Genomic DNA, 24,007 nt, shown 5'->3' on the forward strand with positions numbered 1-24,007 from the left:
GACCTAAGTAAATAGCTCAGGTCTAGAACAGTCAACATCTGGATCGTTCATCTGGGTCAGGCTCATAAAGTGGCAAAGTTTAAATTACAGGACCGAAACCTGTGAAAGGCCACGGCCTGCAGGCACAGCTTTGGATCTCTTGAGATGTGAAGGCAGCTGGCAGGGCAGTGGAGCCGTCCTGGAAGGTGACTCGGTACCTGTCTGGGGAGGGAAGCGTGCCTTAATCCCTAGCTCAGTGATATCAGATTCAGGCACACAACACTTTATTTTTTATGGCAACACATTTTTTCCATTATAGGTGCTTTGAGTCAGTGACATTATATCTGCAAAACAGGAAAACCACCACCAAAAAATTCTCCTGAGGCCAACTCTCAGCACTGACAGTTGTTAATAACTTGGATTAACTAGGTTGTTTGCCATCTGGAACAAATGCGTCGCTCAGGATTAGAGGAGTGCTGCTGTGGAGGTCAGTAAGCTTCCTTCACTTGCTGTAGGGCTGTGACACATTCTTCCAAAAATGTCTCACGATCGTGCTTGAAATAAAACTTACTTTTACCTTCTCCTCTCTCCATTTGCAAAGGGAAGCCACCGTGATGCCCTGGTGACCTCTAAGATGTTAGACAACACTGACTAGTCCAAAGCCAGAAGCAACTGGAATGCTCTTTTGGAACACCAGAAGGCTGGTAGGAGAGCAGCGTTATATTCCAGCTTTTAGACACTCTACGTATTTCATCGTCATCCAAAGGCAGGCTAGTTCTCATAACAGGGCCTTTGACTAGGTACACAGTGACGGTGTCATCAACATTATTAACTTGTTTAAATTGAATCTCTGTAATGTATCTGAAAGCTGTAATAGATTAGATAAGTGATATCAAGTACAGTGGGAAGGAGGCAGGATTCTGACATGAGATTTTTTTCCCTTCAGTATTTGTGTTCACAGTTTTGTTACCTGTGAAAGCTAGCTGGCGGGCTGGACCTTCCCATCCCTCTCCTGGGAGGGCGAACAAAGGAGAGAGGACAGAGCTTTGCTTGTGAGTCGCTTGGCTTCACTCCTGCATCTAGCAGCGATGTTGCCACTCAGTGGTGGCCTGGGGGATGTTTGTCCCCAGAGACCTGGACTGAGAGGCTCTACCAAGCTACACCCCACAGAAACCAATAAATTGCAACTGGATTCCAGTGATTTTTGGTTGGCATGAGGTAGGAGCTGAGCCCGTGATTCGGGGGTGAGGATTCTTCGTACATCTCTGCCCAGCCTCTCCGGTGAGCACCTCTCGGTGCTGCTGACTGACACCACTCACCTGTTGCAGAGCCGAACGAACGGCTTGCCAACTCTGAAAGAGAAGCTGCTAGATGCTAATCTAGCAGCATAATGTGGTATCCTTTGATATGAGGCTGTGTTTCCTTGCCTCCCTGTCTACCAATTCTGATGACATCTGTTTCATATTTCTCCTTGATAGAAGTTGTGACACATTACAACATACAAAGCCTGGCGGATTCCTAAAGCGAGCTTCACAGATGATGCATTTTTGTGGGGGGGAAAAAAAATATATTACACTCCGTATGTGAAAGGGGCCAACCCCTGCTTGAATCCAGTACGTGCAGGGAGTTGTTCCAGTTACTGTGCTAAATGCTGGATCAAGGTCGTGGATGCAGGCCTCTTTCTTAGAGGATTTCCAAGAGAAATCCAGCGAAGGTGTTACCTGGACAGTTTGAGGGTCTGGTTTATGTGATCAGGATCACAGCAGCTGAGAGGTGGACACAGGAAATGTTGCACAGAAATACCTTGAAGCTACCAGAAATAGCAGAAGGCTGGCACTTCACAGAGTGCATGCATGTAAATGGGGTTTACTCATGTGAGTAAGCCTCCTGGGGCTGCATAATAGACTGTGTGTGTTACGTGTCTCCTTCAAAATGATAATAAAGCTTTCTAATTGGAAGTACTTTAAATCTACCTGATAGTTCTGTCTGTGTTTTTCCCCTTCATCTTTTTCCTGCTTCTGAACAATTTTAAACTGACAGCCCCGGGGCGCGATGTTTTCTCTCATCTCCGGGGATGTGCAGTGCGGCGGGGTGAGGCGTCCCACCTCCAGCTGGAAGGACAGTAAGACGAGGAGTTTGTGCTGTATATTGTGCGTGCCTTTTTACAACCCATCTGGGGGAAAAAAATCCATATTAGCGGGGATGTCTATGCTCTCCCACATCTTCCCCCTACACTTTTCTTTAATGGTGACACCAGACTGGATAATAAGAAGCATCTTGTATAAAAGAGAAGGGAAGCTCAGACAAGGCTTTCAGAGTTCATTTTGTTGGCAGCTTTTTAAGTGGAGTTTTTTAGGCTCTTCTGTTTCAAACACCGTAATACTTTCTGAGTTAGTAACTATGAATTACGACAAGCTTTCTTGATATGCCAGGTTATAATCCTTTAGTGGTTTTGTTTATTTCAGAATATAATAGGGAGCCGTATCAATTATCATGACTGTATAAATGTTGTTCCTCTCTACTAGAATATTCATCTTGAGCTATATCATCAGATGTTACCTGTTCTGACAATCACGTTTTTGTGCCATTGTTGGGCAACAGAAACAAAGAAAAACAAAATGTTAAGAGTGTAAGGGATAAAAGAGTGTTGAAACTGTTGTTCTTTTCCTGTCTTTGGAATCTCCGAGATCTTGAATGTTTTATTCCTGGCTGTTATTTGTTACCACAGTGTGAATAGAAGTCATTATCTGTAAACATTTGAAAAGAGAGATGATTTTCATAACTTTAAATCCTACAAAGGATTCTAGTAATCTGCTATGTGCATGCCAAGGTAAAGCTCAGCCTTTCATCTGGTCTGATCCCACCCAGTCAGTGTAAAATGTTCCTTTGGTGAATGTCTAAAGCATACAGTATCTTTTGTGAGAGGCAGACAAAAACAAAAATCGGGAGTCTGGCCTTGAAGGCAGCAGCAGGAGAGGGAGTATTATAAAGGAAGATGTACTTACAGCCTTCAGGATTTGTGCAGTTGGTGAGAGTTTGTTTTCATAAGTTTTCAAAGGAAGCCTTCTTTTTAATTTTGCTGCAAATGAATCACTAAATGTGATCTTTGTCCTGAGCTGCTCCGTTGCAGTGGTGTCTTCCAATGGCTGTGTCACTCTCTCTAGCCCAGGGGCTCATGTCCTCTCATCCTCAGCAGTTTGTTGAGAATTTTCTGCTGACTAGTTTTTGAACTAGAACATAAAATTAACAGAACTGTTGTAATGAACCGAACTGCCGAGGAGGAGTCACTGTGGGATGGGCACAACAGTTTATACACAGCAGTGTAATGTGACTGGGGTCAATAGTGACCTCTATTGTTTTCTGATTCTACGTCCTTGATTCAAATCAGGGCTCTTGTGGAACCCGTAGGGAACGAGTAGGCAAGTCCCACCCCGTCCTCTGGTGAGAAGCTGTTCATAGCTTGAAACCCACACCACTGACATTGAGGGTCTGGCTCTTCAAGATGCTGAGCAGCTATGTCTTGTTCAGACTCAGTGGGAATTGCAAATTCTGATCTTAAAATCATGCATTAAGATTTCCTCTAGCCGTCTCAACAGCAAGGCTGATTGTCAAGTGGGTTATACCACCCTGCTGCCTTCCATGCCCCAGCGCTGTTCGCTGTAGATCAGCTCTAACAGAAAGGACGCGGGATTGTCAGCAGCATAATGTGACACGTATTAAATCTTAATACTCGTTCTGCTTTAAAGGATGTACGATAGGAGTGTGAGATAGGAGGACTCACTCTGGGGGGCTGTGTGGGGAGAAAAGGGTGAAAGAAGTGAAAGTGGACTGAAACAGCAAGAGAGAAAACATTGTCATTGGCACCGAGTTGTGTTGTGCTGTTATTAGGGAAGGATCCGTAATATTGGCACACAGCTCTTTTTCTGTCCTTGACAGGAACAGTAGCAATTTTTTATTTACCTGTTGCAGAATGTCCTTGTGATTGTATTTTTCAGTTGGATTGAGTAGCTGGATTCAGAGAAAGATCAGAGGTAGCTGCTGGATTGTGAGTGGTCCATGACAGACTCTGATATTGGCTCCGACTGTAATTCAGCCACTGGCGTCCAGCCTGTCTGTTAAGCCCTGCCACTGCTCACAGAACCGCTCACGTTGCATATCAAGGAGCTCTGCCTTTAAAACACAACAACTGCTCTCCTCGTTTGAAGACTAAACAAGGTGGGAGAAGAACCAGAGAACTGAGCTCCCGTGCATATGTTAATACCTTCTGATTCACTAAGGCCTAACGGACACTTCCATGTTTCTGTGTCCCGTTCCTTTAGGGTAAGGATGAGCCCATACTCTGAAGGTCACAAGTGCTGTTCTCAGGATGTTAATGCTCTTACTCGTTATGTTCTCCATAGGGTGTTTTTCTTCAATCTTCCCTATGAAGCCATCATGGAACGACTGTCTCAACGGAGGATCGATCCAGTCACTGGGGAAAGGTTAGCACTGATGTCTCATGTATAACATTTTTTAAGAGTGCCAGCAAGATGAAAGCACCAGGTAGACTTCATAGAAATCTAAGGAAAGTCAGGAATATTGTACTCATGTTAAGGGATTCCTTAAAAGAAAGGTTAAAATTTTCATAGCTACTCAAGTACCGACCCACCTACTGACTGCAGCGAGCTCCTTTTCTCAGAATAGGGCGTTTTAAAATCCCAGAGAAATCTACAGTAGCAAGTAGCTCAGCTCTTAACACTGTAATGGTAACTAAATTGGCAGGTAAAAATAATGCTGAGGGAAGATGTCTGAAACCTAGCCTAAATGCACATGGTTTTCAGACATTCCTGTGGGAATTTTGAAGGTTTCCCAGCTGGAGAAGACGGAAATCTTGCTGCATTTTACCTCCCCCACCTCCTGTGTTGGTTCTGTCTAGTGTGAGATATTCATACATTTCTTTCTCAGTAGAGCAAACTTGTTTGAGTCACGGAGTTAGTGTAAAATTTGGTTCTCAAATGTGGCAGCTTGTCTTACTGGCAGTCCCATTGCCTTATTTCACCAGTGAGCTTCAGGTTTACTGTCATCTCCACCCTTGTTTTGGGGGGAACCAGTACCAGTGAAATACCGTCCTAAATACCTGCGGGACTTGGGGCAGGAATTCCAACTTTCACTTGTGCTGTTTTTGTGATTAACATCTCGAATAGATAACTCCCCACACTTACACTGTAAAGCACAATTTTATTTTCTTAATGTTTAAATGTATCCTGTTGAATCAAAGACAAATACTGAACCCTCCAAGATTAAGTCCATAAATACTGGATTCGTGCCAAAGTGCTACATGATTATTCAGACATCTCACTCTAGGTGTGACATTAACTGGTGACAGCAGCAGTGATTTGCTGTAAGTGTTCCCTTTGTTTTAGTAATAAGTGATGCAGTTGTTCAGAAGAAATGAACAGTACGAAGCAAATCATTCACACATCTTTGCATTTCTTATCATTAGGATTAGCCTGTTCAGTATCTGCTCCAGTTAACACGCTTTCTTCTTCCAAAGTCTGGGTTTTATTCCTTCCAAATTCATTGTGAATTGAATTGTTTTAGATGCTGTATGTAATCCTCGGCATTATATTAAACCTGCACCACTGGCTACAGTGCAGTGAAGAGGGTGGCCTTCAGCTGTGCTCTAAATAATCCTAATGTGGAATGAACTCTGTGTCCACATCGTTGTACCAGCTGGGGCTGTATTGCAGCTCTCTGCAGAGACACAGAGACTCTGCTTCTCTCCTTGTTTTTGCATGTATTGGCTTTACAGGACGAGGGACAAACTGGTTTTGTGTCATCAGAGACAAAGGGCACAGAAGACATCCAGTCAGAAGTAGAATTACTACGGCAGGAAATGTAAATATGTGTTTGCAAAAGAGCTTTTAGCGATTGCTGAAAGCCTCTGGCAATACAGGAGCGTTGTCAAAACACTTTTTGGTGTCAGCTGTCTGGGCAGACTGACCCGGACTGCAGCACTGCTGTGGGACTCTGGTGATGAAAATCCTCTGACTTGCTAAAGATTGCTGACGAGATGAGTGAACCCACAAGTGGGAATTCAGGGAAGCTGAATTCTGGCATCTTGGAAATCAGAAGTAACTAAAACCTATCTTAGATTGAGTTAGCCTCTTTTTATCTGCAGCTCCTGTAAAAAAAGTGCTAAGAATTACATTCTACCTAGTGTCCTCCCAGAAACAGAGACCGAGGTAGGGTAATTGTGTCGTCTTAACTTCTTCCAGTGACCTGCCGTGCTGACAGCGTTAACCCTACTGGCCAGTGGCTTATCAAGAGAAAACAGGCCTGTCTTTCACACTCACGCCTGTGGTGATTTGGAGGCAGTGTTACGTGAGGGCTGTGCTTCTGCTGCCCTTCTGCCACTTGCTGGAAACATTCAGCCACATCCCTGCTAATAGGAAATACTTGTAAAGTTTAGTTTTGGTGATACCAGCCCTGTTCTTGCACTTCTGAATCTTGCCAGGAAAGTCCCCAGTGTCTGAGACCCTTACACACATTTTAAGTGCAGGTCCCTCAGCAGTGCCTGGACACAAGGCTATGTTTGGACTCTGCTTCAGTGCAGAGAAAGCACTCAAAGTTCAACAGGTTTTTTTTCTAATTAATGTCCAGTGTCAGCATAACGGTGCACAGCAAAGATTTTTAACAGATTTTTAAGACTTAAGGTTAGGGGGTTTAGGTGCTATTTTTAGATAAGAATCAAAGATTACAAGTAAAACATGATACCTTGGGATTGGATCTGGAACAGCTCCAGAAGTGCTTCATTGGGCACATGATAGGGATTTCTCCGCACCTTATGTGAAGTATTTAAACACTACCCGCAGTCTGTGTCACCTCAGGAGAAACTCTTGGTTCTTGAGCATCCAGCACTCCAGAGAGCAGGAATGCCAGGTAACTTACCCTGCAATTTCCAATCGTTGTTTTGAAACCCGAACCTAGAGCAGAAGGAGGCGCTTCCAAGGAACTGGGATAAGCAAAACCCATGGAATATCTCAGGCTTTGGCTGCTGTGCCCTCAGGCTGAGCTGAAGCGGTGACATTTGTGTCTCATCTCCAGATACCACACGACGTTCAGACCAGCACCCACACCAGCGATCCAAGCCCGTCTCCGGCAGAACCCTAAGGACAAGGAAGAAAATATAGAGAAGCGTGTGGAAACCTACTACAGGAATGTCAAGGAACTGGAGGAGTTTTATGAAGATGCCTTTTATGTCAATGCTGACCAAGATCCCCACGTTATCTTCGAGTTTATAGAAAGCTGTATCATTAAGCCCCTTCCATGCAAAAAGTTTAAATGCTTATAATTATTTCTTCGATAGCTGGTTTAAAATTTTTCCCTGTAATGTTTGCAGTCCAGTCACTGATGTAGCAAGTTCACAGGTGAACAGGAACTCAGTCAAGCTGTGTTAAATTGGAAGCTTACCAAGGTTAGATGAAGTACGGAGTAAGAAATTGTGCTTTATGGGAATTTTTTGTTGGCTTTTGTTTTGTGATCTAAGGTATAAAGCACTGCAGCTCCTGTGTTTAATTACAAACATCCTTTTCTGAATCTGTGATTGAGTGAATAGTAGTTTTGTCTTAACTGTGTAATACCATGCAGCCAACTTGGATTATTAAAGCTATTAGACGTCTTTCTGTCTTAATGCACTCCGTGGTCTCCACGAGAACTACTTGGGACTGCCTGTCTCTCTCTGACAGTCTGCTGCGAGCAAACACAACAGCAAATAGAAAAATGAAGCTTGCAGCTCTGCAGTGCACTTTTCCCAAAGACAGCTGCAGTGTTTTGAGACCAGGATGCCTTCTTAACTCGACTTGCCTAAAAAGTTCTGACAGAACAGCAGGACAGTCACGCTGTGGGTGCGCCGTCCTTCCCCACCACCCTGTTCTGCAGTTCCCCCACCAGGCAGAAAGACCCAAAGCACCTGAAAATAATATCTAGAGCTATAGGAAACTAGTTGCAGGTTCATCACTTTCAGAGCCCAATTAAGGCCATAACGAGCTGCAGGAGCAGATAGGTTACTAAATTCTGTTTTCCTGGTGGATGGAGGCTCTTAGCCTGTGCCAGAGGCTTTTCTGCAGCAGCCACGCACCCCGTTTTATTTCCTGCTGACTGCAGGCAGCACCTGTGGCTGGTGTAGCTTAGCTGTGGCTGGGGGAATTGGTGCCTGCGTTCTTTTACTCTGGCTGGAACTGGTTGCCCTAAATATTCAGGTAAGTCTTTCTTAAATAGGAAATCCTTGATGAAAAGTATGGCGCTGTTAGCTTGTTCGGACTCTAGCTATGGAAATGTGTGTTTTTAATGCTTCTAAGGAGGGGGTGTCATTTGTTGTGATTCACAGCAGCGCTGAGTTTGATGCCTCTGTTATGTCTCCCTTTATTTCTTCTTTGTGTATGTGAATGTGAATTCGCTTTGACCTGGCGATGGGGAGGTGTCACAACTTTCTTCTTGCAGCCTTCTTATCTGGGAAGATGTAGGAAGCACGTGGGAAGCACGTACCTCCTCCTTTCAGGCAGTACAGGCCTCCAGGAGCCTCTTGGTTTTGTACAACTTCTCTGTTCCCATCTTTTATCGTGTGTGTCTAGGTCTACATGGAGTACTGTAAGGATATACATGCCCAAGTCCTTCCTCCCACCCGTAGAGTAAATTCAGGAGGGAAGACCCTAGTTATCTAGGTGGCTCAGGGGATGTAGTTTTATTTTGGGGTTGGATAATGAGAGTTTAAGGTCAAGGTTTTCAAAACCTTTGGGAGCTTTGATGAATGGGAATTGAACTTTCCAGACTTGAGGATAGCCTTAAAAATCTCAGAATAAATATCTTTGGAATCTAAGAAAGCCAGCTCCCCTGGTACCACGAGCACAAGTTGAGTCCTCTGGGCCTCTTGCACTAAGAAACGCCAGGCTCAGGCCATGGCTGCTTCCTCTGCACAGGGCCCAAGCGCACACCCTGGTGTAAAGCTGGGCCAGGGCATTTGTAACGGTTTTACCTGTTACAAATGTGCTGTTTGGTAACCTACTTGGGCAGCTGTTTTTTATGCTATTGCTATAAAGATTTGCTGTAGCATTCACGCATAATTGGGAGCCCTTCTATTAATAATACATGGGAAGCTCATCTTGCTAATATCACCTTCATCTGAATGTTCCTACTAAATATTTTGATAGATGAAATGGATAGAGAGCGTATTTAAATACTGTTTGTACTGCAGCTAGGGTACAAAAGGGACAGTGCATCTTTAATTAGACAGGTACATCTGCTTAATTAATTTAGCTGTAAAGCCCTTTTTCCTCTTCATTCTTTCATCTATATGCGGACGCTATATTAGTTCCGCTCTGCTGGTTCCATAGAAACTGAGAAAAGAGCTTGTCTCATTGAGATGCGCTTGGCATGTCTGGGTACGGAGTCTCAGGTCAATGGTCAACCCCCAAGGGTTTGCAGCAGGCCTGAAGTGCAGAACGTAAGGGTTAGCAGAACATGCTAATACTCATGTAGAACTCTCCCTCGGAAACAACTAAAACAATTGACATTCATTTAATTACTGTAAACGAAACAGCCCCTGCATCACTTTGCATAGTAAAGCCTGTTAATACCAAAAAGGTTCAGTGGATGGGAGGAGGAATTAGGCTTTTATAATTGGAATCCAACACTTAAAAACCAATTTGGTAACTATGCTTGATTTTATTAGCATCTTATTCTGGCAAAACAAATGTTAAGCAATGAGAAAAACAAGGTAAAGAGGAGGTGGTAAGAACACAGCGGGGAGCAGACGTTACTTATTGTACAGCGTGCCCAGTTCTGAAATGGACATCTTTTATCACTGTTTTTCGAAGACACTTTGCCGAGAGGGCTGTTTGGAGGTTGTGCTACACGCAATATGTTACGCTGTTAATTACGCAGTTCGGCACCAAGATGAATGCGTTCGGCTGTTCCACAAACTTTCACGTCCACCTGCTCCAGACAATGGATCCTTCGTGCGCTGTGGTGGAAGGATGCTGGAGCGCCCCCAGGCAGGAATCCCAGTCCTCCAGCCCTGTCTCTGCAGGGGGCCCTGGAGCTCTTGAAACCTTTCCCCTGCCTCCTTTGGTTTCTCACCTTTCCTCTTAAGGCTTAGATGCATCTTGGGTGATGATGCCAGCACAGAACCCTTAAATGTAACTGGTTTTACAGCCATCCGTTCACGAGGTGTTGTAGGAGCTGTGACTGCAGGGTAGGAAGGGACAGCAAGGTGTTCTCACCATTCCTTAAGGTTTGTTTTAGGCCAAAGACAAGCTTGGCAGGTTCCTGTGCCTCAGGGTCTGCTTCTTGGAGGTGCAGCCTCTGGTTATGACCCTGTAACTGCCCACATCCAAATCAGAACCTTAAAAGTGACTTTGCCTCATTCTTAATTCACACAGAAAAGTGTCTGTTCCTCTCTACAAGCAGGCTCTCCTGGGTTAGTCTCCTCTTTCTGCACCAAGAAACGTTTGATTCTATGGAAGAAAAGAAAAGGCAGTTGTCAGGCCCCTTTCATCAAAGGAAGTTGGTTCTGCAGTGTAACTGTGGAGCTGCAGTTTGGGAGGCTGGGGAAAGGGAGGCTGAACCTGTGCTGGTGAGGAGAAGGGAATGGTGGTGTGCCTGGAGGGCTCTATCAGGCCCCAGGTCCTCTCCCAGCCTTGGAGAGGACGGTTTGAGGCTGAGGTGTAAGGAACTCTGACCTTTCTCCTCTACTTCTATCTTGTACAAGCTATCAGATACGCTCAGAGCATTCATTTTCCTCTTAGGAGTGCGGTGTCAAAATTACTAACAGTCAGGTGAGGCTCGATACCTACTGGCAAGGTCCCCAGTTCCACTCAGACTTCAGCCAGGTTTGCTAAGAGCTGCGTTGCAGCGGGAAGGTCTCCTGCAGCATCGGTGACAACTGGCTGTGCTGCCCGCCCTGCCAGATCAGGGCAGAGCAAGCCAATTTGGCACCTAGGAGTCAAAACTGCCAGTGCTACAACTGGGAAGTCACCGTCCAGATCCATGAAAAGTGGCTCTAAAGTGTGGTTACAAACCTCCTGCTTCGCCCTTCCTCCAGGTATAGCCACACAGGAAACTAGTGCTTATCCCCCCACCCCAGCTACTTGGATAATTACAGACATAATGCTCAGTACTCCTTGCTTTAATCAAGTAGTTTCCATTGCAAATAACTCTTCGGAACTAACAAAATGAGGCACATCCTTTTCATTTATCTAAAAAAACACGTTCTTAAACCTGGAGAACAACTAAAACTTTCAAAACTCTTCTCATATGTTGAAAGATTAAAATCAAGAGCTGATCTTTAATCTGGCTTTGGTCAGCCTAGGCTAAAAATCATTTATCCTTTTATTCTGCAAGTGAGGCCCGGGGTTATCACAGTCTCTGAGGAGCTGTCCATCTGCAGCGTGCAACTCCCTTGAAACAAACAGCACCCGACCCTGGCCCTGTGTAGACCTTTCCCACAGCTCCTGTGTTTGAAGTCTTTCAGATACCGTAGCTGAGAAATCTGACTTTCACAAGGAGTAGGGTCTAATTTGCTGCTCTGTGTAGTCCTTATGGAAGTGAGATTTTTATTATTATTTTTAAGCACGAAGAAGGACTGAATCCTGTTCACTCTTGCCAGTCTCAGCTCTTGACTCCGTATGTCCCTCCCAGGAAGTCAGTCCCTTAAAATACAGACATTACAAAAACGTACTTTATTTATTTATTTAGAATAAAAAAGGAGCAGGATTACAATGCTAGCGTCGCAGTATACAAAACATTCATCCAGGTTTGCTTCACGTTTACAAAATGTGCCATATACACAGCATCAATATTCACAGCAGCTTTGTCAGACCCTCCATGAACTAAGTCTCAAAGGAAAAATCCAGAAAGTAAAGATTAAAACTCAGCTTTGCTTTTCATTCAGCCTGGTGACCGCACGGTCTGCCAGCTACAACGCTCGCACCCCAGAATGGAATTGAAGTAGCATGAAGAGATCAATTAGATTAGCAGAGCAATTAAACTTTTCTCTGAGCAGTTCCATTTGGATGGCTCTTGATTCTTCCCTTTTCAGGACTGGCTTCCTAAGTTTAGTGTTAGATAAGAACGCTGCAGGGCCGGCATGGCCCTGTAACTCCTGCTGTAGGCTCTCAGCAGTGCATGAGTCCTTCTGTGACGAAGATGCTCCAACTCAGATATTCACATTTGGATTGATTCAACTGCAGCCTAAGACAGCACAGGGAATTACTCCACTTTCTGCTCTGAACTGTAGTGTAGTTAATGCTAATAAGTGCCCTGTGTACCTGCTGCGTTGCAACAATGAAAGCAGTCGTGGCAAGTCGTGCAGAGGCAGCTGTGACACTCCTGAGGTCACTACCCAGATCATGCACACAGATGACAGACCAGCAGGAGTTCTAGGTCTTGCAAATAAAGAGAGCTAAAAACTGAATCAGCACTAATAAAATTTAGCGGTGGAATAAAATATTCCAACTGACACCAAGGGTCTGGGAACACCTCCAGTGTAAAGTATTAATGTATACCTTGTATGAGTTAGAGCTGAGTATTGCACGGACTGATTTAAGTGACAGTATGTACACAAGGCCCTCCATGAGAAGTGAAAACAAAAGCTCTTAAGACATTGCTGTACGTACACGCTAGCCTCTACAAATAGTGAAAAACCATCCTGGCCTGAGACTTCCAAGAGAAGGCAAAAATCTGTCTTGTCCTGATTCCTCCAACTTCAATAGGTAGGGCAGGAATCCAGGTGTACTTGAAGCTCAAGTTGTCCTTGTTTACCCACACAGAGGGGAGGAAAGCAGCTTTGCCAGTGTACCAGTGGAGCAGTAAACTAGCAGACATCTCCACACAGATGGTACCAGCTCTGGTTAAAGGATAAACCCCTGCCCTTGTCAATGTGTGTCTAAAATGCAAGCGTAGTTTGTGCATTTACAGGCCTGATAGAGAAAGCTCCAAAAGGGAATGCAAAAAGGGGGACGAGAACAAATAGCACTGATAACTACTTTGAGCATTTCACCTTTATTAACTGAGATCCCCTAAGCTTTTTCTTCTGGTTAATTTTGGTACTCACTATAAATCTGCCTTTTGCCATGACTACCAATGCTCTGAGGCTATTGCCCTTATTTCTGGCTGCAAAAATAATACAAGCTAGTGCTCTGCAGCAACGGATTTTGAAGTTTCCTATATTGCTACTATACTGACCTTGCGTGTTTTGCACCCAAAGATGTCATATTGAGCAACAGCTTAAGTGATAACCCCCAACCTGCTCTGTGGTGAGGGCTCTGAGGAGTGGGATGGGTTCTTCTCCTTGTTCTCTCTCTGATGCCATACCCTGAGGTGGGAACTGAGGCTCCAGTAATTGTGCCTGCAAGGCTGCCCGCTGTTTCACAACCTGGGTAAGCAATAAAGGAAGGGCTTTGTATTTGAGAAAAACTTGTAAAAACAAGTCTCCTGTAAATGTTAGTTTAGGGTATAACAGCACAAGTAGGATTCGTTAACCCTTAACTAGGACTATAAATGTTTGCGTTTAGCTCTTTCATGTTGAGAAACCCTTAATGAGGCTAGAATAAATGGTGTTATGCTGCATAATCAAACCTAGTAAATTTAAGAAAATCAGGGAAATATTTATTTGCCTGTATGTATCTAGTAGCAACCATTGTATTTCCTGTAGAAATATACAGTATGGATACTCAAGACACTGTCATAATGACCTCAAACTTTCACCTTAGTTCAAACAATGGAATTTATAGCACCAAGGCACAAAAAAGCTGTCCAAAACCAGCCCAGAGCTGTCCTGCTAATTTGTTGAACAGTTTGGATTTCTTTGTGCCAGGGGAGGCATGACAGGCTTGTTGTCAGCACAAGAAGAAAGTCTTGTGTTCACCACCAAATGGTCAGGCAATGGAGAGCTTTTAACTATTCATTTGTTTATCTTGCAAAACTTAGGGCAAAAACCTAGTGAGTAAATTGGTTTTGTGGGGCTTATTCTTCAAATACTTCACTTGGTGTCTCAGACCAGACCGGGTTGTAACATGGGACAGCTCTACTATGTACCAGTTGGGAAGGCAGCTCTGTTCAGGGCAAAATAGTGCAAGGACCTGGCAGCAGGTGCTCGTACCACCCTCATCCTCTTGCTTTCCCCATACATGGGATGAAAGCAAAGGTTTTGGTTAGGGAAAGCATGAGGGATGACGCGGCAGGGTGCTGCTGTAGCTCTGCAGGCTGTTACAGAACTCTAAGAGGAATGGGACTAAACCCCACTAAACTCCAGAACTGAAGTCAGGAGTCCAAGACAAATTAAAGGTTCCTCAAAGGAAGTCTCAGCTGGTAGCTGGGCAGAGAATTCCGGTAAGATCAACATCAGAAATTATGTGCTCCTGTTCTGAGGTGTGCTGCACTATTCAAGTCTACGCTAGTTAAAAATACACTTAGGGACCAATGATTGTTTTAAAAAAAATAAATAAATCACAATACCTCTTTACCTGTTGTGAATGGGTCAGGGTGAGAAGTGAAAGCTTTGTGCTAAAGGATCTCCACTGGCATGCAGAGAAAGCCGGCATCATTGGCTTTAAAATTCCATTCTCCCAGCAGTCATAAATCAGGTTAAATAAACGGGCAATGGTATACTGAGTATCTACTGCCTTGAAAGACAAGGAAAATAAACATTAATGCTGAAACATTAGCGCTAGGTGTACTAGCTTCTACATGGCTAAAGCATTACAACTCTAGGGAAAGTCAAGAGAACTGCTAGAAGTGAACACCAGGATTCATCTAACGATAGTGTGTTGAACCTTTCGGTCAGCCAGATGTAAACGTTTCAGCAGACCAAGATGTTATGGTCTCTAAACCAGTATCAAAGAAATTAATTTGACCTTTAAAAAAAAAATAACTTTTATACATGGCTCTGGAAAGTTCTCTTACCTCCAGAATCAGGTGACTCTCTAAATTGGAACATTTACTCACTGAGAGAACTGGTCAGGACTGTCCGGACAAGGTCTTGGAGCTTCTACTCAGAATGGTTCCCCTACCACCACAAATTAACCCTTCTGTTCAGCTTGTGCTGAAAATATATGTTGTGTTTCCCCCAAGCCTCGTTAACACTGGGAAGGAGAACAGAAATGCTGTCTCAGGTACAGTGCCAGCCTCAGACTGCACACAAATTAGGTACCAAGGTTACTCTGACTTTGTTTTACTAGATACTATCACAATCCACATTTTCTTTCCATCCAGACACACCAGTCATTTCAATTTTCAGTGCATGGCAATAAAAAACTAAACATTTCTTTAATACAGTTATGGTATCACTTCCAAGGATATTTACAAACAAGACTAATTATTTTACAGATGAATGTGCTTATGCTGTTCTAGTCTACCATATTAATATTATTCTGAGTAAAGCACTATCATGCTTAATGCATGAAACACTGGATAGTAAGGACAGCTGACTTGCTTTAATGTTAGCTGAAAAAAAAAATTTGCTCCTGCTAAAGGTTAAGGAACACTGAGAAAATAATGCATAGTCATCAAATCAAGGAAACGGAGGCACCAATCCACACGTGCATTGCTGGAGACTGATACTGTCAGGACAATTCCTTGATTTTTCCTCAAATAGCTACAGAGGACGTCTCACACAGTCAGAAGTGTCATGAATCACAAACAGGGCAGCACATTTGAGTGTCCAAATTCATATTCTGAGGAATGTAAATACATGAATTTTGTATTATTTGACATGTTTTTTTAAGTCAACAAGACAACTGTACCACATAACCATACATATTTTAGAGGTATTATTCCTCTAACGCTGCATAGGAAGTTGAAAAGGATTCTCCTGCTCCCCATATGAACTAGATGCCAAAGACAGCAAGAATCTTTTTCTGACAGGACGGTTAGAAAGCAGAATAAATTTCTGGGCTCAGCCATGCTACATCATTGGCATATTTATGAATCTCTTGAGAAAAAGTCAGGGTTATACGAGAGAAGCTTTACCAGGCTCCACGACCAGCTGTGGAAACTTTGCCTCTAATATATTAGCCATGTTGGGGTTTTTGTTTTGTTTTGCTTTTACTGCATTATTACGAAACGAGAAACTGCCCGCTGGGAGTGATTACCTGTGTGTCCCGTTTCTGTAAAACAACATCTCTATCAGGGAGACTCTCAGTTCAATTGCAGATACGGTAAATGGGTAATGGTTGTAGTACCGAGTTGCACTGGAAAAGATGATTCTTGGTGGTAGAGGGTTAACTGAAACAGAAGGCATACTGGCAAAAGCTAGGAAGTGGTTAGAGCTTAGTTCAGAAAAAGAAAGTGGGGCAAGAGACGTGAGCGTTGGAAGTTATATATATATTAGTGTTTAATCAAATTGCTAATAGTTTAATAATTATTACATTAAAAATTATTCTTACTGATCCGTATTTGACAGAGGCAGCCAATTTGACCCTTGTGACTGCAATACTGTTACAATAGTTGAAAGGCAGTTAGTCTTCTAGACTTTAAGTGAAACTAATGTAATGGCCAATTTCTCTCATATGGCTGTAACTGGCATTTGCTTCACTCTGCAAGAAATTAGAACCACAAATTATTTTGATAGTTTAATGTTCTGCAGCAAGTGCCAGTACTTGTTAAAAAGCAAACAAGCACTACGAGCTGAAGCCTCCTCTACCCACCAAGTCTATTCAAGATCAGATCCGCTGTTCCCATCCTAGCTTTTGGGAAATCACACAGTTGCCAGGCAGAAAGGACAATTCACGCTGCGAGCTTAAGACTTCAGCTTCTTTTCAGTAAAAGGAAGTGTGTCCAGCTGCTGGTACTTCAATGGGGTGCGTTTCCAAATTGCGTTACGAACTCAGTCTTCCAGGTGTACTCCTGGTTCTGGAGCATGGAATGGCCTCTGGACCTAAGGAGTTCCTAGAACCTCCAATGTTCTATTTACAGGGTCACAGACATTGTCTTCCCTTTCAGTAAAGTGTTTATTTCTGTGCCCAATATCCTTCTAGACTGAAGGGAGCTTATGTAGTAGTGAAAATATTTTCAGTCTTTACATAGCTCTTCTCTAGAAGACGGGGGAATCACAGAACGTGCAAGGTCCTTGCAGTAACCTCTTGATCCACTCGGGATCTGCAAATAAGAAAACAAGTTGTTTAGAGCTGGAGGCAGAGATGAACACAGAAATGGTGCTGAAATGGACAAACTAAATAGTAAACCTGAAAGTCTGTGTGTATTCACCACACGGGATTAACTGAGAGTTGATCAGCCTCTCTGTACAGAACTTTAAGTTCTGCAGTTGATCCTTAGTGATATACTGGAATACCTCAGGGGCAGTGAAAAAGTATCAATAGGATTCCCTCCCCCCACAACTGCATCGGTTTTTGCTGACATATGTTCTGACAACAGCAGATGAGATAATGTCTTCCCAGAGAACACGGCTATTAATTGTTCGTCTCTCTGTGGCTCTTAGTATTCTGCCACCACCTACACTTTAAGACAAACCGTTAGACTACTCCATGATTTATTTCTTCGAATGTACTAGTTAAGAAGAAAACCATTTTCTGGCACAGCTTGTCCTTCCTCAAACTATGAAAACACAGAGTCAAAAGGTTGACTGGCCCCCACAGCCTGCCCTCGTCCCCGGATGATGTTCTTACCACAGGTTTGGAGCCTAAGCCAGCAAGGTGCCAATTTTTTCTTAACCTGTGCTGGAGCAATACAGCACTGAAATTGGATGTCAAAAACATTCAGCATTTGCAGACCTGGAAGCTAATTCATTTATTTAACTTGAATATAAACTAACAGCTGTAGCTCTCCAGCACAGGTTATGTATTTACCAGCTGTCATAAAATACAGTATTTACAAGTTAATTTCTGTAGTCACTATTTTGTAATTAACATATGCCATTAATGCATGGACAGCAGCAGGAGACCATGAGACGCATGATACTAGTCCCTTCACACGGCTGCCTACAAGAGGAAAGTCAATGAAACAAATTCAAGTCATTACACGGATAAGAATACACAATCCTGCCCTTATAGGAGCAGTTTACCTTCTGGGGTGGGATGCCGTGCAATGCTGTCATGAAGCAAACACCTCCTGTACACCAAACTCTGACAGGACTGGTAGGTTAGAAAGCACCTGTGAAAGGACAAGTTGTTTTATCACGAGGCTCGGGGTTTTACTGTTTTGTGACCTGCTCCTGTGTCCTGACTGGAAGCTGGGTTCTGTTCCCGACAGACCTTACTTTCCGAGAGTAGGGGCAGCTGTGAGCCACATCAAACACAAAAATTAATAGTTTATTCATGCAGGTAAGTGAAACTTCCCAAGTGTACACGTATATGAAAAGGCCAAAAAACAAAATACTATGGAAAAGGTTTCATCATTGGCCAAAGAACTTCAGCACACAGTAGAAGAGGTCAAGAGCTCGAGAGCTCCTGTGCAGGGGAGGAACCAAAGCATCATTAACTGAAAGTAATGACTATTTAGCCAAAATAGCACACAGGATTTGGTGGTAAAACTTCTGAAGTGACAGACTACTGACTTGCAAAGTCTCTGTGGACAAACATCATACACCGATACATCGATGCTGAAAGATTTCTTTTTCTAGATGAAGTTCCGGACTTCTCAGTGTAGTTGTTTCTAATCGTTTCCTCTTAAATTACTTTGTTTTCAAATGCTGAAGTAGCTAGAACAAACTCTTTCATGTGCTGTTCTAAACAATGACTGGTGATTGATTTTTTTTTTTCACCCTCTATTTTGTCACTGTTCTCTCCCTCCCCCAGCTTGGTAAAAAAAAAAAAAAAAAGATTATCAAAAGCATTTTATTTTGAAAATAGCGTACTGATAAGAGAACCAAGTCCAATCTACAGTCCCTTTTTTCTCAGGGAAGAGCCAGCAGAAAAATGCAGTTAACTGCAGCACGGTAACATGCTTCGTGACCTTCTACTCCAACACTAGGAAATACTTTAAGTTAGCTATTTAAACATGTTAAATGTATGCGGAGGGGGCAAAAAACTCTAAGAGCAGATTACCTGAGCCAAATATGTCCATTGGAGCAGACTGCCTGTTTGCGATCAGTGAATGGCAGGATCTCTTTACACAAGCTGCAGTGCTCTGGAAAAGTCTGTTTGTTCATTTTCTTTAAGATATGCCCAATCAGCACCTGGGAATACACAGCAGTCAGCATCGTTTATAGCGAGACAGCTGCCTACTGAAAGGTAGGAAAGTCTCTCAGGGTACTGTGATTTCAGAACGTGTTACAGGATGCAAAGACCTATCCACTTCACCGAAATCATATAAAGAAATATAAACGTAAGGCTGTCACAGAGATGTATTAATTTATTCTTGAAATATGATCACCTGGATTCATCTGTCCCATACTACAGGGATACAGAACTTAAGAGCAATCAGTCTTAGGTCAAGCTAATTGCAAATGTAAAACGAAGCAGAATATTTGATATCATACCACTTAAGGGGTGCCAGTGACGGTTACAGCAGTGTTTTCAGTTCTTGTATGTATCACAGAAGATGTGCTAAGAAAAAATCCTGTTCAAAAATTAGTGAGATGTATGTCTTCAGCAGTCATCTTAGAGGATACATAATGTTTGTAGTACAACATTTACATGATAGAACGTGTCCTTGACATTTCAGTAGATACAAACCACATCCCAAGAACCTTTAAAATGTGACAGCAAACTGGATAAAATAGTTTGGCAGGCAGCTTTTAATCACTATAAAATGAAGAATCTTCTTTACAAGGTAAGAAAAGCAACGTCCTGGGCCTCCAATTCACAGTAATTGGGCACCAGAAAATCACAGGAGCTCTGCCAGGATACTTTCCTACCAAATTATGAAGGCCACACCGCGTGGCCTGCTGCCTTGCAAGTCCAGCAGAGAACAAACACTGTGTTACATCAGTAACGGAAACTGTGCTTGCTTCCTCTGTCTCTCTGAATGTAGCGTAAAGGTTGATAATCAGAGTTCAAGTGATTTAAGGATTTAGGTACTGAAAAGAATTGTTCTCTGCTCAAAGAGGTACAGGCACATCTGAGACACTTTTGTCATCAAGTCTTAAGGCCTGGAGGCTGACGGCAGTGTTTCCACTGACGCCTCCTTTGTCTGATGTCTATTGCCCACTGCAGCGCTCACTGATCACGTATTTCGTGCCGCAGACATTTACTCTACACATTGCAAGTCTCCCCGCAGTTATGCTTTTGCTTTGGTAGGGAGTACTGCAAGTTTGGGAGGAGGTCCTGTTACAGCCAAGCATTCAGTTATGCTTATTTATTGTACTTTAATAAATGCAAGTGCGCCTGAAGGTTCAGGCCATAAATGTGTTGTATCAAAGACGCTCAGTCAGCTTGGTTAACTGAAAACCCTGCATGAAGTTCTGAATCGCTGGATTTAACTCATAAAGCAATTATCTGTAACTGATATTTTCATGGAAGGTTTGTGGAGCACCAACAAGACCAGAGGTACCGCCTGAACACTCACAGTACTTTGAATAATAAATACTTTAAGAAGCGGTACTGCAACTCTGGGAAGTTAGAACTTCAGATGTAATTGACTAGAGGAAGAATCGCCGAAGTTTAGGTTTGTGTAGATGCTAAATGAAGTAAGTCTAGCTACACAAACATTCTTCTCGCTTAGTACACTTACAAGAGAATAAACTGTGATCCTCTCCCTTGTTTTGCAAAAACTCAAGACATGCTTATTCCTCATGTACCTGATCCAGACTTCAATGTCTGTATTTACGTTCCCTCCTATTCCACAGTTCCAAGGAAGGGCAACCACGGATGCTCTACAGAAGCTGTCTAGCAAGGATTACATGATTACAGTTCTCTTTCCCACCCCTAAAGCTGTGTTTTCCTTTTAGGCTGTGGAGGGGGGTGAAAGAAGTAACACCGAATCCCCAGAGCATAGAGGTGCACTTACTCGTGCTGTTCTGTCCTCATATCCGTCATCGGACATTAAGAAGTCACAGACTCCTCTGGTGGGAATACTGGTGTTTTCTGTAATCCATGTGTGTAGATAAACTTCTCCCAACACCCGTTTCATGTGCTCTCGTGTCAAGTGCATTTCTACTGCCTCAATCTGTGCCTGTACTTCAAGCAGCTTTTCTTCCATTGGCTCGTGGCCTCCTATCTCACTTGACTGAGGAAGAGAATCATCGGCAGTGTCATCTATGTCCATACCTTTGCCTGTGTCACATAGGCCCTGCTTGCTGGCTCGTTTAGAAGTTCCTTCCTCTTGATCATCTTCAGTGCTGCCCATTCCAGGGGAATCAGAGATCAGGATTTTTGTGTCCTCGTGTGACGGTCTCCACATGACCTCTGAGGGAGCTTTCTGCATTGACTGGTACAAAATCCTCAGGAGAAACAGCTTAAATCGCCAGAAGTAAGTAGAACCACAGCTCTCAATCTTTTTATCCAGTGCTTCCTGTAAAAATTGAGGAATATGCTTCTCCTTCAAAATTTTCCAGCGTACGAGATCTGTCAAGTCCACTTGCCGGAAAAGGTTCTGAACAGAAGATTCCAGGAGCTGCGCAGCTGCCTCCTCAAAAGTCTTTAGAGTAACAAACTGAACTTGGTAGTTTTTGTTAACGGGGTGAAGACCGTTAGTCATGCCCTCTGTTGTAATAACTGCTAAGTACGCACCACAGGGGCTAACAGCTATTCCATGAGTCCTCACAGAGCCAAACACTTCTGAGAGCTTAATCAGCTGGTGCTCGAACTTTAAAGCAACATCTGTGAATATAGGAATCAGCTGCCTTACCTTTCCGTCACTGGAGCATGTATACACTGTGCCGTTCTGTTTGTCCGCAGTCATAGACACAATTGGCAACGAATGAAGCCCTGTCACGTGGGAATTATGGACGTTCAGACCTGCCTTGGATATCAACAGAAGACACCAAAACACGTAAGATCCTCTTGCGGCCACCACTAAGCTACAGCTACATTTCTGGTAGGGATGGTAAAGTGGAATACATTTGATACTGTGCACTGGTAACTGGTCCATTTCTTGCCATAAGACTACGGGCTGTCTTAGCGTAAAGTAGCCTTTGACTGCTTTTAGATTGACAGGAAGAATTTTAACTGGCCCAAAAGCACTCCCTACGATAAGTCCACTCATCTTTCGGTTGTTATGTTCATATTCCCACCAAGACAGGACACTCGGAGAACTTATTCCAGACTCTATGGTATTGCAAGAAGTAATTGATTCCTTACCCAGAAACGGAAGCTGAAACTGCCAAACCGCAATGTTACTGTTTTCAAAGAGTACTGCTAAGAGCACGCTACCAACATCCCGGCACTCGTTGTTGTGTTTAACCTGCTGAGTGGTACAGATACCCGACCACTCCATGCGTACTGGAGTCTGCATGCTGTGCCGCCGCTGAAATTCAGCGAAGTCTTCTAGTTCTCCCCTGGGAGTGTCAGCCTTGGAAAGTTTGTAACTGGCTTCGTACAGACGCTCGCCATAGATTTCCGTCAGGTCCACCAGCTGAACCCACTGCAGTCTGTTGAGGTTTGCATGGATGGTCAATCGATTGTCCATGGTTAAAGCTGCAAGCAGGCATCGTCCGTTGGCGTCACAGCCCAGCGGTGACCAGCTGGAGTACTTGAACCCTCGCATTGGCGGCAGCGACTTCCCCTCAGGATTGAACACCCGATCTAGCATAAAAGTTTGGCTAACCGTTGGATCCATAGAACTGGAGAACTTTTCCCTACATTCTGCTACCTCCTTCTTTGGACCAACCTGAAAGATAACAAAAAACATTTAAATACATTTCAGAATGTTATTTTAAGATTTTCCAGGATTTAATTCTCACTTGAAATCAAGCACCCTATCACAACCTATGCTATGGTGTTCAAATTAATTGTTAATTAACCTCACTCTTGAAGATTTAAGCCTCAGTGTTGGCCTGAATTTGTATAATTTTGACTTCCTTCTATTGGATGTTTGCTGAACTAAACAATCCGTTTTCATCCTTGTGCACTGGAACAGGCTCCCCAGGGACGTAGTCACGGCACCAAGCCTGTCAGAGTTTAAGAAGCGTTTGGACTGTGCTGTTAGTCATATGGTCTGAATTTTTGGGTAGACCTGTGTGTAGCTGGACTCCATGATCCTTGTGGGTCCCTTCCAACTCGGGATATTCTATCATTCTATGATACTTCTGTTCTCAAATCCGTACATAAAGGTACACATTTAACAAATCGCAAAGTGCTCAGTATTCCAACTCAAGTCGCTCCACCTTCTCAACTTCGTTTGGGGGGGGGGGGGGGAATAGATCTGTGGCAACCAAGTTATAATTTCACAAGACACACAGCCAGACTTGATTCCTGTCTGTGCTGAGGCCTGTGAAATTAAGGCATCCCACACAAACCCAAAGCTAAAACCCTGCTGCTAAAACCTTTCAGCTCCGGTAGTAACCCATGAACGATCTCTACTTAAAATCCTACTGGAATCGTTATCAAAGTAGTGGAACTGAAGCGATTCTTGGAAGAACAGATAACTTTTAGAATCCCCGAGATTCCTTCCCACACAAAACGCCCTCCCTGCCCCTGCCGGGCCTCCCCCGGGCAGGTAACTCCCCTCAGCGCCCCGAGCCCCGGCTCACCTTGAGGTAGCAGGCGGCGGCGGGCGCGGGCACGGCGGTGCGGTGGATCACCATCTCCTGCCCGCCGCCGTGCACGTCGCTGAGCTGCTCCAGCACGGCGATGCTGCGGGCCGTGCTCACCGACACCCGGTGATCCTCCGACCAGGCCAGCGGCTCCAAGCCGCTGACGCCGTGCTGCAGCCTCACCGCCGGCTCCCGCCTCACGGCCGTCAGCCGAAACCCGGCGCTCGCCGCCGCTGCCGCCGCCGCCTCCTCCACGAGCGAGTCGAGGCCCAGCGGCGGCTCCTCCTCCGCCGCCGCCGGGCTGCCCCCGCTCGCCCCGGCCGCCGCCGCCATCTTACCGCCGCCTCACGGCCGCTCCGCCCGCTGCGCGCTTGCGCCGCCGCCGAAGCCCTCGGCCGCCGC

General features: G+C 44.2%; 2 protein-coding genes across 18 annotated transcripts in view; one reads left to right on the plus strand and one right to left on the minus strand.

Moving 5' to 3' along the window:
- The window catches only part of AK8 (adenylate kinase 8), a 69,426-nt gene extending 61,820 nt beyond the window's left edge, over positions 1-7,606 (plus strand). For 2 of the 3 annotated variants that reach the window (XM_035554919.2, XM_035554918.2), the window contains exons 11-12: positions 4,380-4,460; positions 7,066-7,606. In XM_035554919.2, coding sequence (XP_035410812.2) covers positions 4,380-4,460; positions 7,066-7,312 — 328 coding nt within the window. In that variant the 3' untranslated portion in view covers positions 7,313-7,606. The remainder of the gene's footprint in view (positions 1-4,379; positions 4,461-7,065) is intronic. The other variant, XM_035554917.2, reaches the window with a different exon arrangement.
- A 2,201-nt stretch (positions 7,607-9,807) lies between these two features.
- On the minus strand, positions 9,808-23,938 carry GTF3C4 (general transcription factor IIIC subunit 4). Of its 15 annotated transcripts, XR_004780078.2 has the most exons (9): positions 23,603-23,938; positions 20,920-22,740; positions 19,017-19,147; positions 18,035-18,123; positions 16,662-17,112; positions 16,107-16,550; positions 14,481-14,639; positions 13,201-13,390; positions 11,711-12,207 (listed from the first exon to the last, which is right to left on the minus strand). XR_004780078.2 is itself a non-coding variant. In XM_035555260.2 (5 exons), the coding sequence occupies exons 1-5, from the start codon at positions 23,936-23,938 to the stop codon at positions 17,048-17,050; spliced, it is 2,442 nt and encodes an 813-aa protein (XP_035411153.1). In that variant the 3' UTR covers positions 11,711-17,047. The 15 variants fall into 15 exon arrangements, 1 of the variants encoding a protein (XP_035411153.1); XR_004780077.2 differs by having other exon boundaries at positions 11,687-13,390; positions 14,481-15,689; XR_007709025.1 differs by lacking the exons at positions 11,711-12,207; positions 13,201-13,390 and adding an exon at positions 9,808-10,472 and having other exon boundaries at positions 16,107-17,112.
- Between the last annotated feature and the right edge of the window lie 69 nt (positions 23,939-24,007).

The sequence above is a fragment of the Cygnus atratus genome, chromosome 19 (genome assembly GCF_013377495.2).
Source record: "Cygnus atratus isolate AKBS03 ecotype Queensland, Australia chromosome 19, CAtr_DNAZoo_HiC_assembly, whole genome shotgun sequence".
Taxonomy (NCBI): domain Eukaryota; kingdom Metazoa; phylum Chordata; class Aves; order Anseriformes; family Anatidae; genus Cygnus; species Cygnus atratus.